This window comes from Elgaria multicarinata, chromosome 14 (assembly GCF_023053635.1).
Source record: "Elgaria multicarinata webbii isolate HBS135686 ecotype San Diego chromosome 14, rElgMul1.1.pri, whole genome shotgun sequence".
NCBI lineage: Eukaryota > Metazoa > Chordata > Lepidosauria > Squamata > Anguidae > Elgaria > Elgaria multicarinata.
Window position 1 is genome coordinate 28561109 of NC_086184.1, and position 15944 is coordinate 28577052.

At 48.0% G+C, this 15944-nt stretch overlaps 1 protein-coding gene across 2 annotated transcripts in view; it reads right to left on the minus strand.

Annotated features, from left to right (window-relative positions):
- Positions 1–2680: 2680 nt before the first annotated feature.
- POLR2C (RNA polymerase II subunit C) overlaps positions 2681–15944 on the minus strand; it is a 202127-nt gene continuing 188863 nt past the window's right edge. For both annotated transcript variants that reach the window (XM_063141368.1, XM_063141369.1), the window contains 5 exons: positions 15583–15711; positions 11929–11980; positions 8249–8417; positions 6689–6763; positions 2681–3492 (listed from right to left, as the gene is read on the minus strand). In XM_063141368.1, the coding sequence (XP_062997438.1) occupies positions 3348–3492; positions 6689–6763; positions 8249–8417; positions 11929–11980; positions 15583–15711 (570 nt within the window). In that variant the 3' untranslated portion in view covers positions 2681–3347. The remainder of the gene's footprint in view (positions 3493–6688; positions 6764–8248; positions 8418–11928; positions 11981–15582; positions 15712–15944) is intronic.

The window sequence follows — 15944 nt, forward strand, 5'->3', positions numbered from 1 at the left end:
CGGAAGGAGCAATCTATTCCCTCTATCCCGTGCCAATCCCTGCATCCATCCCCCCCACCCTCTGTCTCCCCATTGCCAGTACACATGCAAGGATTCAGGTGTGTAGGTTTTATACCCTCTTGGCACTATGGCACAGACGGTATCAGTGGCAGTAAGTCTAAGGCCTGGTTCAGACAACACGCTAAACCATGCTGCTTAACCACAAAATGGTTAAGGGAATGCATTAACCAGGCCTGTATACACCAGTTTCTGGGGAACACGGGTGGGAGGGTGCTGTTCCACTCATGCCCTGCTTGTTGGTTTCCTGTGAGAACCTGGTTCGCTGCTGTGTGAACAGAGTCTGCAAATAGATAGACTCTTGGTCTGATCCAGCAGGGCTTTTCTTATACTCTTATGTTATTAATCACTGGGAGAGAAATGGGTGCTTTGCTCTTCCATGCAAAATGTCACATGCACACACACAGTTTTACGTTCACCGATGTTTGTAAGCTGCCTTGGAGACCGAGGCGGTGGAAAGGAAGCTGTAAGTCCAATAGGTAGGTGGACAGATACAACGTGGACTTACTGCACTCTCTACTCTCTTGCAGCTGTGCATTTGAGGGTAAGAACAGGCAAGCTATGCTTGAGGAAAGCACATGTCCCAGCACTGATTTTCCCAAGGAAAGGTCATTAATAAGCATCCAAAGAAACCCAGGGTCCTCCACGGCTGAAGATGAGATTCTGCATCAGTTACCAAAATCAGGCAGCAGCGGCGGCATTATTATTATTATTATTAATTATTATTATTATCCCGCCTTTTGTCCAATGCTGGGCCTCAAGGCAGCCTTACAAAATTTAAAACATATACATTTAAAACCTATAAATAGAAATATACAGTTAAAAATATATTACATATGTTCCAATATTAAAATTAGAGTTTTAAAAGTCCTTGGCACAGACAGAGGTTCCGATTACTCGCCAAAGGCCTGCTGGAACAAAAAAGTCTTTGCCTGCCTCCTAAAGCCCATCAAGGAGGGAGCCAGCCTAGCTTCCCTGGGAAGGGAGTTCCAGAGCACTGGAGCAGCCACTGAGAAGGCCCTCTCCCGCGTTCCCACCAGGCGTGCCTGTGATGGTGGTGGGAGCGAGAGGAGGGCTTCCCCTGAAGGTCTTAAAGCACGGGCAGGCTTGTAAGGGAGAATACGGTCTTTCAGATAACTTGGGCCTGAGCTGTATAAGCTTGGTGAACTCCCAACTGTAGACAGGCAGAATACAAACGGATCTTCTTTTCACTTTAAGCAAGGGTCAAACTGCTGAACTACCTATCAGACTCCTTGAGTGATCAAGTAACACAATTTGATTCCTTACACAACAGCTTTAAATGGAATGGGAAAGTCGCTTTGGGACACCCCAAAAAATGGTGGGTGGGAAGTTGGAACTAGCGTTTAAGGACAGAGACACAGCAATTGAGGGCAAAGAGGTACTGTTAGCGGGTGGTTCATCTGCCCAGCGAGGTGATGTTTGCCCTGTCCTGGACAGGGTTGCACTCTCCCTAAAGGATCGGGTCCGTAGTTTGGGGGTGCTCTTGGATCCAGAACTGTCACTTGAGGCACAGGTGAACTCAGTGGCAAAGAGCACCTTTTATCAGCTTAGGTTGATATACCAGTTGCGCCCTTATCTGGACAGAGGTAGCCTAGCTACAGTTATCCATGCTCTGATAACCTCTCGCTTGGATTACTGCAATGCGTTATACGTGGGGCTGCCTTTGAAAATGGTCCGGAAGCTTCAACTGGTACAAAATAGGGCAGCAAGGTTATTAACAGGGACTGGCTGGCGAGATCACATCACGCCAGTCCTTTTCCAGCTTCATTGGCTGCCAGTCCAGGTCCGGGCCCAATTCAAAGTGCTGGTATTGACATTTAAAGCCCTAAGTGGTTTGGGGCCAGGTTATCTGAAGGAACGCCTCCTCCCATATGTACCTACCCGGACCTTAAGATCATTCACAGGGGCCCTTCTCCGTGAGCCCCTGCCAAAGGAAGTGAGGCAGGTGGCTACTAGGAGGAGGGCTTTCTCCGCTGTGGCACCCCGGTTGTGGAACGAGCTCCCCAGAGAGGTCCGCCTGGCACCTACACTGTACTGCTTTCGTCGCCAGCTGAAGACCTTTTTATTCTCTCAGTATTTTAACACTTAATTTTAACTTAAATTTAAATTTTACTGTTTTAACTCTGTATTTTAATCTTATATCAACTTTGCTGTGTGGTTTTATCCTGGTTGCGCTTTTTATACTGTATTTCGTAATTGTGTTTTAACCTGTTGGGTGTTTTACTGTTGTTTTAATTTTTGTGAACCGCCCAGAGAGCTTCGGCTATTGGGCGGTATAAAAATGTAATAAATAAATAAATAAATAAATAAATAAAGAAGCCATTCTGCCCACCCAAACGTGGGCGTGTGGTTTGTTATTTTTAAAAAGGAACAAAAGCTTCATAGGTTTTTCTCCAAGCCAACTGGATTTCCTGCGTTAGAGGAAACAATTTCATGTTCTCAGCCTTGATCACAACTGGGGAGATTTCCAGATGTCCCCAGCCATGAAAACTGCTGAAAAGGAAACTGTCAGAGCAAACTTCATTAACTTAATGTTCGCTGGAAAGAGATCAATGCTTCGACATCTCCTTCCCAAGGCACCAGACAAGCTTTCACACACGGCTAACCGGCAAAAAGGCTTTTATTCAGTCAAGTAACAAATGCAAATACTATCAAGCAGCAGTTGCATAACCTGGGCATCTGCCAGGCAGGAGCTGTTTACACCAAAAGCTCTGTAGAAACGAGGCTAAAAGACAAGAAGTACAGTTGGCAGAAAAGAGTCCTGGCAGAGTGAGTGAAAAGCCAAGTTCCCAACACACTGAAGAAGAGGGAGAGGATGGGAAATCACCCTCCTCGGGGAAAATGGCATAAATGCACTGTTTTAATTCCCTAAACAATATATCCTCACTCCTTAAGGGAGCACTGAAGACACTTTGGGGGCAAGAGTAGAGATGTGAGGGTTTGGAATAAAACGGGGTGGAGAAAAACATGTCTCCAAATTTCCCCAAAGTCTCTGGAAAAAAAACAGGGGAAAAAAAAATCTCCCCTCTGCATTTTTTGCTTTGCAGATTTTGACATCTTTAGGGTTAGGGTGTGGCTAAACAAATGCACCAACAGGCTTGAAGACAAAGGGACTCCGTCAAACAAGGACCTGACACACACACACACACACACACACACACACACACACCCTCCCAATCTCAACAGTCTCCTCACTGCCTCTGCGCTAATACGGCAAGAGTCCCGGGCGGTTCCCGGACACTGGGATTACTCCAGGGCAAGGGCAGAAATCAGTTGATGGTCAGCACGTCGCTCTGGATCTCGTGACTCAGCTGGGTTTGGAGGTCGCTCAGCTTCTTCTTCAAGCCGGACAATGCCGAGAGGACGATGGTCTCCGGACGGAGAGAGCCGCAGGACTCTACGTTGTAATAGAACCTGGCAAAGAGGGCAGAGAGTCCTTAGAAGAGAAAGGGAGGCACGCCTCGCTCCGACCTCACACACCGCAAGGCCAAACCCGAGGGATCTGGTGCTCAGCGGCATGACGGGGAGACTTTTCTCTTCTCCCGGGCATTGAACAGCCTATGCGGAGTTTTTAACCGACCCCAGAATAGTTGTTTTCGAATGGATATTGTCTGTTTTTCTTTGTATTTTATGCTTTTCATGCTTTTTAAATTCTGTATATTTCTTTTTAATGTTCACTGTTTTTAACTTTTGAAAATCGCCCAGAGAGCTTCGGCTATGGGGCGGTATATAAATGTAATTATTATTATTATTATTATTATTAATAATACCAAGTTTCTAAAAGGGGGCTGGCTACAGTCACCCACAAGGCAAGGGAAGGTGCACACACATTATGTTCAGAAGCAGCGCAAAGTGGCCGGTGATAAACATAGAATCATAGAATAGCAGAGTTGGAAGGGGCCTACAAGACCATCAAGTCCAACCCCCTGCTCAATGCAGGAATCCACCCTAAAGCATCCCTGACAGGTGATTGTCCAGCTGCCTCTTGAAGGCCTCTAGTGTGGGAGAGCCCACAACCTCCCCAGGTAACTGATTCCATTGTCATACTGCTCTAACAGTCAAGAAGTTTTTCCTGATGTCCAGCCAGAATCTGGCTTCCTGTAACTTGAGCCCGTTATTCCGTGTCCTGCCCTCTGGGAGGATCGAGAAGAGATCCTGGCCCCTCCTCTGTGTGACAACCTTTTAAGTTGTCATATGCCTGAGCGATGTGTTAATGTGCCAAGTGAGTCTTCCAAAACGCAGCCAGTCAATCCGCACATGTGATCGTCAGAGATCTGGAACAAAGAGTGCTTGCATATCCTTAATGAGTGGACGCTGGGTGGCAAACCTGGATTTCCTGCTGTGTAGTGGGTATGAGAAACTGCCCTTAATCTTATTTTTGTATTATATTTTTTATACAACACCGAAGGATTCTCTGCAGCAGCAACGGCCTTTCGTTTCTAGCCAGAGATCCAAGGGAAGCACACGCAGCAGGGGAGACGGATGTATTTACTGTTTTACTCTGTACAGCACCATGTACATTGATGGTGCTATATAAATAAATAAATAAATAAATAAATAAATAAATAAATAATAATAATAATAATAATAATTTCATGCTAGTTAATTCAAGCTCACATTCAGGCCTCCTGCCTAGCGTGGTGCCTGCGTGTGCAAACGAAGTTGCCTTTCTGCCCAATGGCTGTACTGGATAACTGCTGGGGTGCACATGTGCATACTCAGACATGCGCACACTAACACACTCATTCACATTGCTCCCCATACATACTCTCCCCCCCCCGCCCACATACACAAACAGTCTTTCCCTCGTTCCCCACAGACACACTACGATGTTTCACACCGTTCCCTACAACAAGATAGGGCTTTCTCTTCTTAGCACTAGCAAGGGAAACAGTTCCTTTAAATCGTAAGAACTTCAGAAGAGCCCTGCTGGATCAGACCAAGTGTCCAACTAGTCCAGCATTTTCTTCACGTGGTGGACAACCAGCTGTCAACCAGGGAACCACAAGCAGGTTACAGGTGCAACAGGAGCCTCCCACCCATGTTCCCCAGCAACTGGTGCTTACTGCCTCTGATACTGGAGGTAGCAAATAGCCATCAGGGCTAGTAGCCATTGATAGCCTTCTTCTCCAGGAATTTATCCAACCCCCTTTTAAAGCCATCCAAATAGGTGGCCATCACTACATCTTGTGGTAGTGAGTTCCATAGTTTAACTATGTACTGTGCCAGAGAAAAGGGAAGGGTTTCCCTTGCCAACCGTAATGCTAGCGCTGGCAAGGGAAATTTATCCATTTATTACATTTCTATACAGCCCAATAGCTGAAATCCTGGGCTCTCCCTTTTTAGCACTAACAAAGGAAATTTTGGTCCCTATGGTAGGGCTGCATGTGCATCCCTGCCATAGACAACTGCATGATAATCTAGATACGGGCAAACTGGACACAGCCATCTGGATGCCAGCTCTTACATACGTGAGTCACCCAGCAACAAGAAATAATCTGTACTGTTGTTGGAAACATTTGTGCAGGAAAATAAAAAAGCATATTTTACAGTACTGCAGTTGGACGGCTCCTACAGAAAAGTTTCCAGTTGCTGCAGTGTTGAAAAAGATTCTTTATTTCCCTGCACTGATTATTAATCCTTCTGAATAAGATGCTTGCCATAGTCTCTTCTGAAAAAGAGCTTTATATGTCAAGAAATACTTTTGTAAGCTGCCGTAAGAGCCTTTTTTGGCTGAATGGCAGGATAAAAATGCTTAAATAAATAAATAAATAGCTTGAAAGCACACTGGTTTATTTGAATAATGTGTGTTATTATCTATTATGGGGCTAGTTCTTCCTTGACCTTGTGTGCAAAGTAAACAGGTAGTGGAAAGGTGGAATATCTCCCTCTCTAACAACCTGGGAGTGTGGAAAGAGGTGGCTGAAGTCTGCTGTATTTATTTTAAGCTACCTTAAGAATGGATCTGAAATATTAGCTGAAGCACCATGAAACGGGAGGAGGAGGAGAGGGAAGGCTCTTCTTCCTCACTTTAACCTCCTGTTAATATCTTGGTACCATTTTGTCATTGCATTCTTTACAAAACGTTTCGGCCAGTAAGCAGTCTTCGGCCACTGCTATTTTCATGGGGATGTGCTGCAATTTGATGGGTAGATGACATTCTTTGCACGCCCAACGTTTAATTCCTGGCAACTTTAATTAAAAGATTTGGGGAGCAGGATTTGGAAATGGACCTCTGACCAAGACCCTGGGGAGCCACTACACGCCGGAGGAGAAAGCTACACTAAACCTGGCGTGCTCGTCTTCTCCAGGAAAGGAGGTTTCGTCGTTTGGGGTGTTGACCTTTTTGGTTATGGAGGTACATTCCATCAGGTGAGCGTCACTGGCAGCCTCAAGCGGTTCAGCTCAGGCACGGCTGGGCCGTCTCAGTGAGAAGCAGGCCTCTGGAAACAGCTCAATGTGTTGAGGCACAAAGCAGGGGGCAAGAGAATGCCATCCACCCCCCTCCTGGCACTGCTTAGATCAGCCTTCCCCAACCTTCCAGATATGTCAGACTACAAGTCCCATCACCCCCAGCCAGCATGGCTAGCTTAGATAGCCAGCTCCTTACCTCTCCGGTTTCCCATTGGGATCATATGGAGCCTGGGCTTCATCTTCATCAATTTCAGAGTATTCGCTTTTCGGCCTAGAATGAAGCAGGAAAGGAAGAGTTGACAAAGAAAGACCCCCCCTCCCGCCCCCCCTCTCTCTCTCAGCAGGGGAGGAGCAAATGGACTCGTGGACACAATCAGGGGCTGTGGCACAGTGGTAGAGCACCTGCTTTACATGCAAAAGGCTCGTGGTTCAATTCCTGGCATCCCCAGGCAGGGCTGGAAAAAATCTTGCCTGATACCCTAGGGAGACTCTGGCTCAGTTCAGACAACACGTTTCTCAACTGTGGTTTTAGAACTCCACGGTGGAGTTTTTACACCAACGTTGAGGAATGTGTTGTCTGGCGGGAAAACTCCATGCGACGGTGGAGTTTTTGGGGAAAACACTCCATGAAGAATATCCACGCTGTGCAGAGGAGAGTTCCTGCACAACCATTGTGTTGCGTGTTGTGTGGAGGGCTCCGTGGAGTTTTCCATTGTGTTGAGTTGCCTTTTCCCACTGGCTACAGAGTTCCCTGGCAAGAGCGGCGAAAGAAGCAAGTGCTGCTTTAGGAGAGCTGCTGGGATTGGGGTTTTTTTTGCAGCAATGGCTGATGGGATACCATCAGGAGGACTGACTGAGGGAGGAGAGAGGGCAGAGGAACTGTCAACCAAACATCACAATGGATTCTACTCAACTCCACTGTAGCCCATTGTCACACAACGGTGGAGTCAGAATACGTCGTGTGGGGAGAACACCCTAGAAACTCAACTGTTAAGTGGAGTTTTCACACTGTGTTGACTGACGTGTTGTCTGAACTGAGCCTCTGCCAGTCAGTGTCGACAGTAATGGGCCAGATGGACCAAGGGGCCTGATCTGGTATAAAGCAGCTTCCTGTGTCCCTAATATGCAAAGCTACTAGGAGTGTTATAAACTGGTGGCAGGCACTGATCCCATTGTTACTGCTTTTCCATCCAAAAGATATGCACATGGCTTTAAAGGAGGGGATGGATAAATTCCTGGCATGATTTTAAACATTTCCTCACTATTTTCTGTCCTCTCCCCCCACCCCCCACCCAGAAGAACGTTTAGGTTAGAAATGCATTGGAGAAAATCTAGAAAGCTGATTATTACTTCCCTTACTTCTGCCTTCTCATTCTGCTGTGTGGTGGTGCAGCCTTCTCTCTGGCTGCCGGAGACAGTGGCTGCAACCCAGAAAGCTACTCCAGCTATGCGATCGACTTTTGTGCTTTGAACAGCAGCTGTCCATGCCACATGGCAACAAAATGGTTTTGAAATTGCAGGGTTTCAAAAGCAGTTTGCTACGGGTGTCTGGTCCGTGTGTGTGTCTGGTCCGTGTGTGTGTCTGGTCCGTGTGTGTGTGTGTGTGTGTGTGTGAGAGAGAGAGAGAGAGAGAGAGAGAGAGGATTCAACCCATAGCCCAACACTTGCAGACCTCCGTTGCAAACTCAGAATGCAGGGTTTGCAATTGACCTCAAGGGCTTGCTTTAGGCTGAGCTACACATTTAGGGAAACGCACCATTCCTCCGGCTTTGGGTAGACCGTGTGCCGCAGCGCGTTGTCTGGGTCGTACTCGAAGGCCACTCCTGCCGTGGGGTTCCACTTGGCATGCTCCTTGCCAAAGCCCTTCTTTGCATAGGCCCGCAGCCTCAGCTCCTGGCCTTTCCGTAATTTCACAATGAGGATGTCTAAAAGGGAAAAAAAGTACATTTAGACACAGATGGAGAAGGCGCAGAGAACAGCTGCAGTGCTCTGGACCTTAGGTGTTCAATTCTGCCCTTCAAAAGCATCTCGCACCAGATGCTCAAGCTGAGATACATTATCACGGGGCTCCCATGGCCAACGGCTGCTGGGGCAGGAGTCTGGGACAGGGAGAAAGTGACAGGAAGAACGTCCTCCTGCATAAGCATGCAAAAACCAGCATGATCAGGGGTGCAGAACCTCAGGCTTGGGAGAGGGGCCATAGTTCAGTGTGACGGAGCCCCTGCGTTGCATGCAGAAGGCCCAAGGTTCGATCCCCAGCTTCTCCAGGTTGGGTGAGAAAAGAATCCCGCCTGAAACCCCGGAGAGCTGCTGCCAGTCAGTGCAGACAATACTGAGCTAGGGGGACCAAGCATCTGACATGGTATAAGGCTGCTTCCTACGTTCCAAACATGGCCCGCCCGGCATCCTAATCTGGCCCTCCTCCCCATGTGGCCACGCCCCTTCCCAAGCCACGCCCCCTTTTTTACAACCACTGATGGTTTGGTGGTATCCCAGCTTTTGCAACCCCCTCCCCCAATTCTAAAAGATTGAAATGCCTCTCCTAAAGCTCAGTGATCGGCAGTAAGAGCCTTTAAATTGAAATATGCTGATAGGTGTGGCCATGCCCCATTTATTTGTTTTAAAATGTCTCTTGGCTGCCTTTCTGGGCAGAACCCCTCCTTCCCCCCCCCCCCCCCCGGGAAAGAATCTCCGAGATGGAATCCAGCACTTGGGCTGAAAGGCGGTCTCCACTTCTGCTGTATATCAAACTGCCCAGTCCATCTAGCCCAGCATTATCTACTCCAACTACCAACAGATGTCTAAGGTCTCAGGCATAGATGTTTCCTGATTCTACTATCCAAAATTCTTTTAAGCAGGGGATGTCAAGAATGGAAGCTGGGACCTTCCGCACGTCCCTCTATTTATATTTATTTATTTATTTATTTAATACACTTATATACCGCCCCCATAGCCAGAGCTCTCTGGGCGGTTTACAGAAATTCTAAAATTGAGACTAAAAACAAGTATACAAAATTTAAAATTCTAAAACACAGAACATACACACACAAAGCATTAAAAACCATTAAAAAAAACTAAACATGTGGGTGATTAAGATGTGCTGCCATATGCCTGGACAAAGGGGAAAGTCTTAACCTGGCGCCGGAAAGATAGCAGCGTTGGCGCCAGGCGAGCCTCGCCAGGGAGATCGTTCCATAGTCTGGGGGCCACCACCGACAAGGCCCTGTCCCTCATTGCCACACTCCGAGCCTCTCTCGGAGTAGGCACCTGGAGGAGGACCTTAGAAGTTGAACGTAGTGACCGGGTATATTCACGTCCCTCTCTGTCGTAAATGTAGGGAAAGGCCTTTGAGGGCTGCTTCCAGGATGAGCCGGCCGAGCAGAAATGTACGAAACCAACAATGGACATTAGAAGGCCTAAGACTCTCCTCCTCATCCCTGCAGTTGCAGAAGATGTTGGCTTAGAATCATAGAATAGTAGAGTTGGAAGGGGCCTACTAAGGCCATTGAGTCCAACCCCCTGCTCAATGCAGGAATCCACCCTAAAGGATCCCTGACAGATGGTTGTCCAGCTGCCTCTTGAATGACTCTTGTGTGGGAGAGCCCACCACCTCCCTAGGTCATTGGTTCCACTGTCGTACTGCTCTAACAGTCAGGAAGTTTTTCCTGATGTCCAGCTGGAATTTCAGAAAAAACTTCCTGACTGTTAGAGCAGTATGGCAATGGAACCTTGAAGGCAAGGAGCCCCACAGGCAAGCAAGGAGCGCCGCCACTCTTGCAAGCTGTCGTCTCCCACTCCTGCTATCCTCCACCACGAGCTGCAGGCCCCTGTGCCACAGGGCACAGCGTTCCAGGGCGTCCCCTGACCCTTAGGAACAGCTTCGCAGAGGATGCAGAGGGAAAGAGAGGAGCCTGGAAAGCTCTGCTGAGCAAGCAGAGCTCCGCCTGCAGTGCTTTGGATCCAAGATCATTTTTCCGATATGAGAATGGACAGAGCTGATACGGCTGCACTGGTGACAACGTGCGCGCACATGCATTGGCGTAATAAAGCCTTTGGAAGGAGAAGCCCCGGCATCCAAACAAGGCACTATCAGACTTGCCACCGATTCAGTGCAGCATCCAATAAAGATCTGCCGAGGTGGTACCGCGCGTTTGCAGACCTACGGCCATTCTTTAAGCGCTGCCAAGGCGAAGCACAGCGCTTCTCACACAATTCCAGCAATTAAGAGTCTTCCGTGTCCCGCATGACATCTGACTGCCTACCATTTGGAACGGATTAGGCGGCTTCTAAAATGTAGTCTGGTTTGATCAGGGAATCTCTTCAATTGTCCTTTCTGTAACTTGCCGATGAAGATGTCTCAACACATTACACACTGGAGAGAGGCAGAGAGTGGACACAATTCTCTGGAAGCCTAAAACTACAATCTTAAGAACATCAGAAGAGGCCCTGCTGGATCATAGAATCGTAGAGTTGGAAGGGGCCTAAAAGGCCATCGAGTCCAGCCCCCTGCTCAATGCAGGAATCCACCCTATAGCATACTTGACAGATGGTTGTCCAGCTGCCTCTTGAATGCTTCTAGTGTGGGAGAGCCCACAACCTCTCTAGGTAACTGGTTCCATTGTCGTACTGCTCTAACAGCAAGTTTTTCCTGATGTCCAGCCAGAATCTGACTTCCTGTAACTTGAGCCCATTATTCCGTGTCCTGCACTCTGGGATGATCGAGATCAGATTGAGGGTCCATCTAGTCCAGGACTCTGCTCACACAGTGGCCAACCAGCTGTTTGCCAGGGACCCACAAGCAGGATACGGTGCAAAAGCACTCTCCCACCCATGTTCCCCAGCAACTGGTGTACATAGGCTTACTGCCTCTGATACTGGAGGTAGGACTAGTAGCCACTGAGAGTCTTCCCAAACTGGGGTCCCCATATGTTGTTGGACTACAACCACTGGCCATGTTGGTTGGGGATGAGAGGAGTTGTAATTCAGCATCTGGGGACCCACGCTTGGGAAACACAGCTTTAAAGGCACTTCCCAGAGGAGAAAGCTGAGATGCGTTATTAGGTAGCTCCCGTAGATCTCAGTAAAATTTCCAAGGCTGAGATTGCGTCAGCAGCTTCTACCTGTCAAAGGATGGCAGCACATAGATTAGGGGTTGGCAATACACAGAGCACAGGCTGCATACCCACACACGCCGGCTTTTTTTTGTGGCCCACACTGACCATGCCACCAAAATTTGGTGGTGCAGTGGCAATCCCCCCTGGCAATTTTGCTTGAAAACAAAGTATGTGTGTGTGTGTTGGCTGTTGCGCTACCCAACGTCGGCGACAATTTTGGCAGTGACGCCCGCAATGTGGCCCCCAGAAGTAGCCCATGACAGAGATAAGAACAACACATTGCTCCTTCTTGCTGAAGTCCACGTTCTTCCTGGGTACCTACCATCCTGCTCGACGTAATCGTTGGGGTCATTATCTCTGCTCCGGGACGTCACCTGTGTCGGGCAGAAGAAAGGTGGGTCACCCTAAGACCATTTGCTTCTTCTGAATTTAGACATCCTGTTCCTCACATAAACATCATGGGCGAAATCCAAATCCGTCTGCGCACCCATGGGACCCAGTGCAACGGGGAGCTGGCGGTGAACAGAACAACCAGAAACGAGCAGAAACACTCATTTCCAGAACAGTTCAGGAAAAAACATTTCCCTTTGCTTCTGCAGTTGCTTTCCGAGCCGCTGGCTTTCTGTTGTGCCAATGGTGGGTCCCAACAAGCAGGAGCACAGGGGCAGCGCTGGATACTGCCCAACGGTTGCAAAGGGGGTTTGCTCAGAATTAAGCGCTCAGCCGAGTCATTCTGAACGGCACACAGAGCCCGTCCCTTAGCAATACTTCTGCACTTGAGCGTGTGATTCCGGCTAATGAAGAGGTGGTGCAAATCTCATTCTCCAATAGCTGTAATCTTCGTGGCATGGCCTGACCCTGATAGCGCGGCACAGTGGTTAAAGTACCGGCCTAGGATCGGGGAAACACAGATTCAAATCCCAAGTCGGTCATGAAGCTCAGTGGGTGACCTTGGGCTAGTCAGCTCAGCTTAACCTCCCTCACAGGGTTGTTGTGAGGAATACACAGAGGGAGAACGATGAGGAAAGGCAGGATATAAATGTAACAAATGCGTATATTTTTTATTTTTATTTAACCTGCCATGTCCATAAATGCTGCTAAATAAACAACAACAAAGTAACACCCTTTGTTTGCTGTTTTACTCCAACGGGAAGATGGAGTAGAGGTTGATAAAATATCAGAGGCAGTAAGCCTATGTACACCAGTTGCTGGGGAACATGGGTGGGAGGGTGCTGTTGCACCGTATCCTGCTTGTGGGTTTCTGGTCGACAGCTGGTTGGCCACTGTGTGAACAGAGTGTTGGACTAGATGGACCCTTGGTCTGATCCAGAATGGATCTTATTTATTTATTTATTATTGCATTTATGTCCCGCCTTTTTTCCTCGGAGGAACCCAAAGCAGCATACATAATCCTCCTCCTCTCCATTTTATCCTCACAACAGCAACCCTGTGAGGTCGGTTGGTCTGAGAGTCTGTGACTTGCCCAAAGTCACCCATGGGTTTCCATGGCCAAACCCAGATCCCCCGACGCCCAGTCCAACACTCTAGCCACTACACCACACTGCCTGATGTAGAGTTGAAAAGGTCTTGAGAAGGCTTTCACCCAACAAACTGCATTCGCTTATTCCTCCCAAATTCCCGTTGCATGTGGAAGACAATGCTCACAAGCCGCCCCATTACATCCAACCATCCAAAGTACCGGACGCTGTAGCTGTTGATCAGCTAATATACAAATATACTATAATTACTTTGGCTGAGCATCTACCATTTAATTGCATTTTTAACATTCATTCCGCTGAGTGAAACCCATGGTTTCCAAGCTCCTCCCTGCCTTAGGGACAGATGGATCGTTTCCCTTTTAATATTTGGGAAGCCTCTCATTGCCCAGATGCCTGGGGAGAGGCAGCTGCTTCCAATGAGAAAGAACAGTCCAAGTCTTGCTACATTTTAGGGTCTTAGGAACATAGGAAGCTGCTTTAAACCGAGTCAGACCAGGGCCTAATCTACACCACGCAGGATATTGCACTACGAAAGCGGTATGAAAGTGGTATATAAAAGGCAGGAGCCACACCAAGCAGGATATAGCGGTATGAAAGCGGTATAAGCTCTGTGTCAATGGGCCCCAACTGTTGTCAGTGCACTTCAATACCGCTATAAAGCAGTCGTGTGGCTCCTGCCTTTTCTATACCGCTCTCACAGTGCAATATCCTGCTTGGTGTAGATTAGGCCCATGAGTCCATCTAGTTCTGTTGACACTGACTGGCAGCAACAGCTCTCCAGGGCTTCAGGCAGGAATATTTCCAGCCCTACATGCAGATGCCAGAGTCCAACTAGGGACCCTCTGCATGCAAACCGTTCGTTTCTGCCACTGAGCCACGGCCCCTCCACCCCACGGCCCCTTCTTAGTTGAATCCTTGGTCGTTCCTGTTTATAGAAACAGGAGGAAAGAGGCTTTAAGGAAGCAGTGTTGAATCTGAGGCCTGTGGGCCAAATCCGGTCCACCTGAGGTCCCAATCTGGTCTTCATGTGGCCCCACCCTTTCTCCCATGACTACCAATCTTTTGGTAGCTTCCTGGCTTTTGGACGGCCCCACTCCTGCACATCCTAAAATGCCTCTCTTAAGGCTGTAGCTACCGGCAGTAAGAGCTTTAAACATTTAAAGCCCTAAACGGCTTGGGGCCAGGCTATCTGAAGGAACGCCTCCTCCCATATGTACCTGCCCGGACCCTAAGGTCATCCTCAGGAGTCCTTCTCCGTGAGCCCCTGCCAAAGGAAGTGAGGCTGCCAGGAGGAGGGCCTTCTCTGCTGTGGCACCCCGGCTGTGGAATGAGCTCCCTAAGGAGGTTCGCCTGGCACCTACACTATATTCTTTCAGATGCCAGGTGAAGACCTTTTTATTCTCTCAGCATTTTAACAGTTTATAAATTAATTTTAACTTTGCTGTTTTAAATTTGTATTTCTGCACTGCTGCTGATTTTATCCTGGTTGTGTTCTTATATCGTATTTCACATCATGTTTTTATGCTGTTTGTTTTATATTTTATATTTTGAATCTGTGTGAACCACCCAGAGAGCTTCGGCTATTGGGCAGTATAATAAATAAATAAATAAATAAACTAAAATATGCTGGGATTAGGGGTAGTTTTGGCTCCACCCTCTTGCCCCCACCCCCTCACTGGAACACAGACCCCCCCAAGAGCTTCTCCGAAAGAGGTATCTGCTCTGTATGTAGGCCTCTGTATGTAGTTTGGTTCTTGCAAGTGAACTGCATGATGGGATTGAAATAATGTATGTGCCTTAATGTGCTGTAACACTAAAACTGTAATATCAGCAAGGGAATGCTTAATCAGAATGTCTAACTGTCAAGGCCTCTTGATACAGTAGAAGACAAATAAGCTAGCTTGAAAAAGAGGACTGACCATCCAGGTCAATCTGACATTGCCAGAAGAGTTATAGGCCATCTGTTGACAAAGTGTATTTAAGAAGTTTTCTTTGATCTGTCTTTGTTTTGCTTTAGAACTTTGCTAACTGCTGATTGGTTAAAATGCTACTATGTATAAATATACCTGCTTTTCACACTGCCAGGGGAGAAGTTCTTTGCCTGTAGGACTTTCTCCATACAGCGGTATTACGCTCAATAAAACAGAGCTGCCTTACAACTAAAGTGGGTTTTTTTTAAAAAATTCGACAGCCCCCATCCACCACTGGAACGCAGTCCCCCAAGAGCTCTTCCGAAAGAGACCCAACACCCCTAAGATGGAGAAACATACAATTTTTCAAGCCAAAGCGTTTCAGACACCCTTTGTTGAGGGTACCAGTAAAGGAAACAATTTCCCAGGCTGAAAAAAAATATGGTACGCTTGTGCAACCCAGAGGCTCTGCCTTCTTTCATTCCCGCCTTGGTGCCTCCCCTGCTTTCTCTGTTTTCGTTTGTAGAAGACACCCGGCAGACAGAGGGGCAGGAACACTATACTGACCGGTATGACCCGAGGGTTGTTAGAGATGAGGTCCCGGGATGTAACATGGCGGGTCTGGTCTTCGTTGCACCGAACGTCGAGAGTGAACTCCACTGAGCACTCGGGACAAAACTCATCGCAGGTGCAATCCTGGAGAGAAAGGAATTGAAGCTGAATCAGGGTGGGGGTCCGACTGAAGTGTGAAACATCTCCTATCAGCTCGCTGTCTCTGCTGCTCTTTCCCACCCCATGAGAACCTGAGCAGAAAGACGTTAAGGCAGATCCCTGCTGGATCAGAGCAATGGTCCATCTAGGCCAGCAACCCCTTTCCCAACAATAACCAACAAGAGGCAACCAAGAAGGCCACAAGAAGGACATGAAGG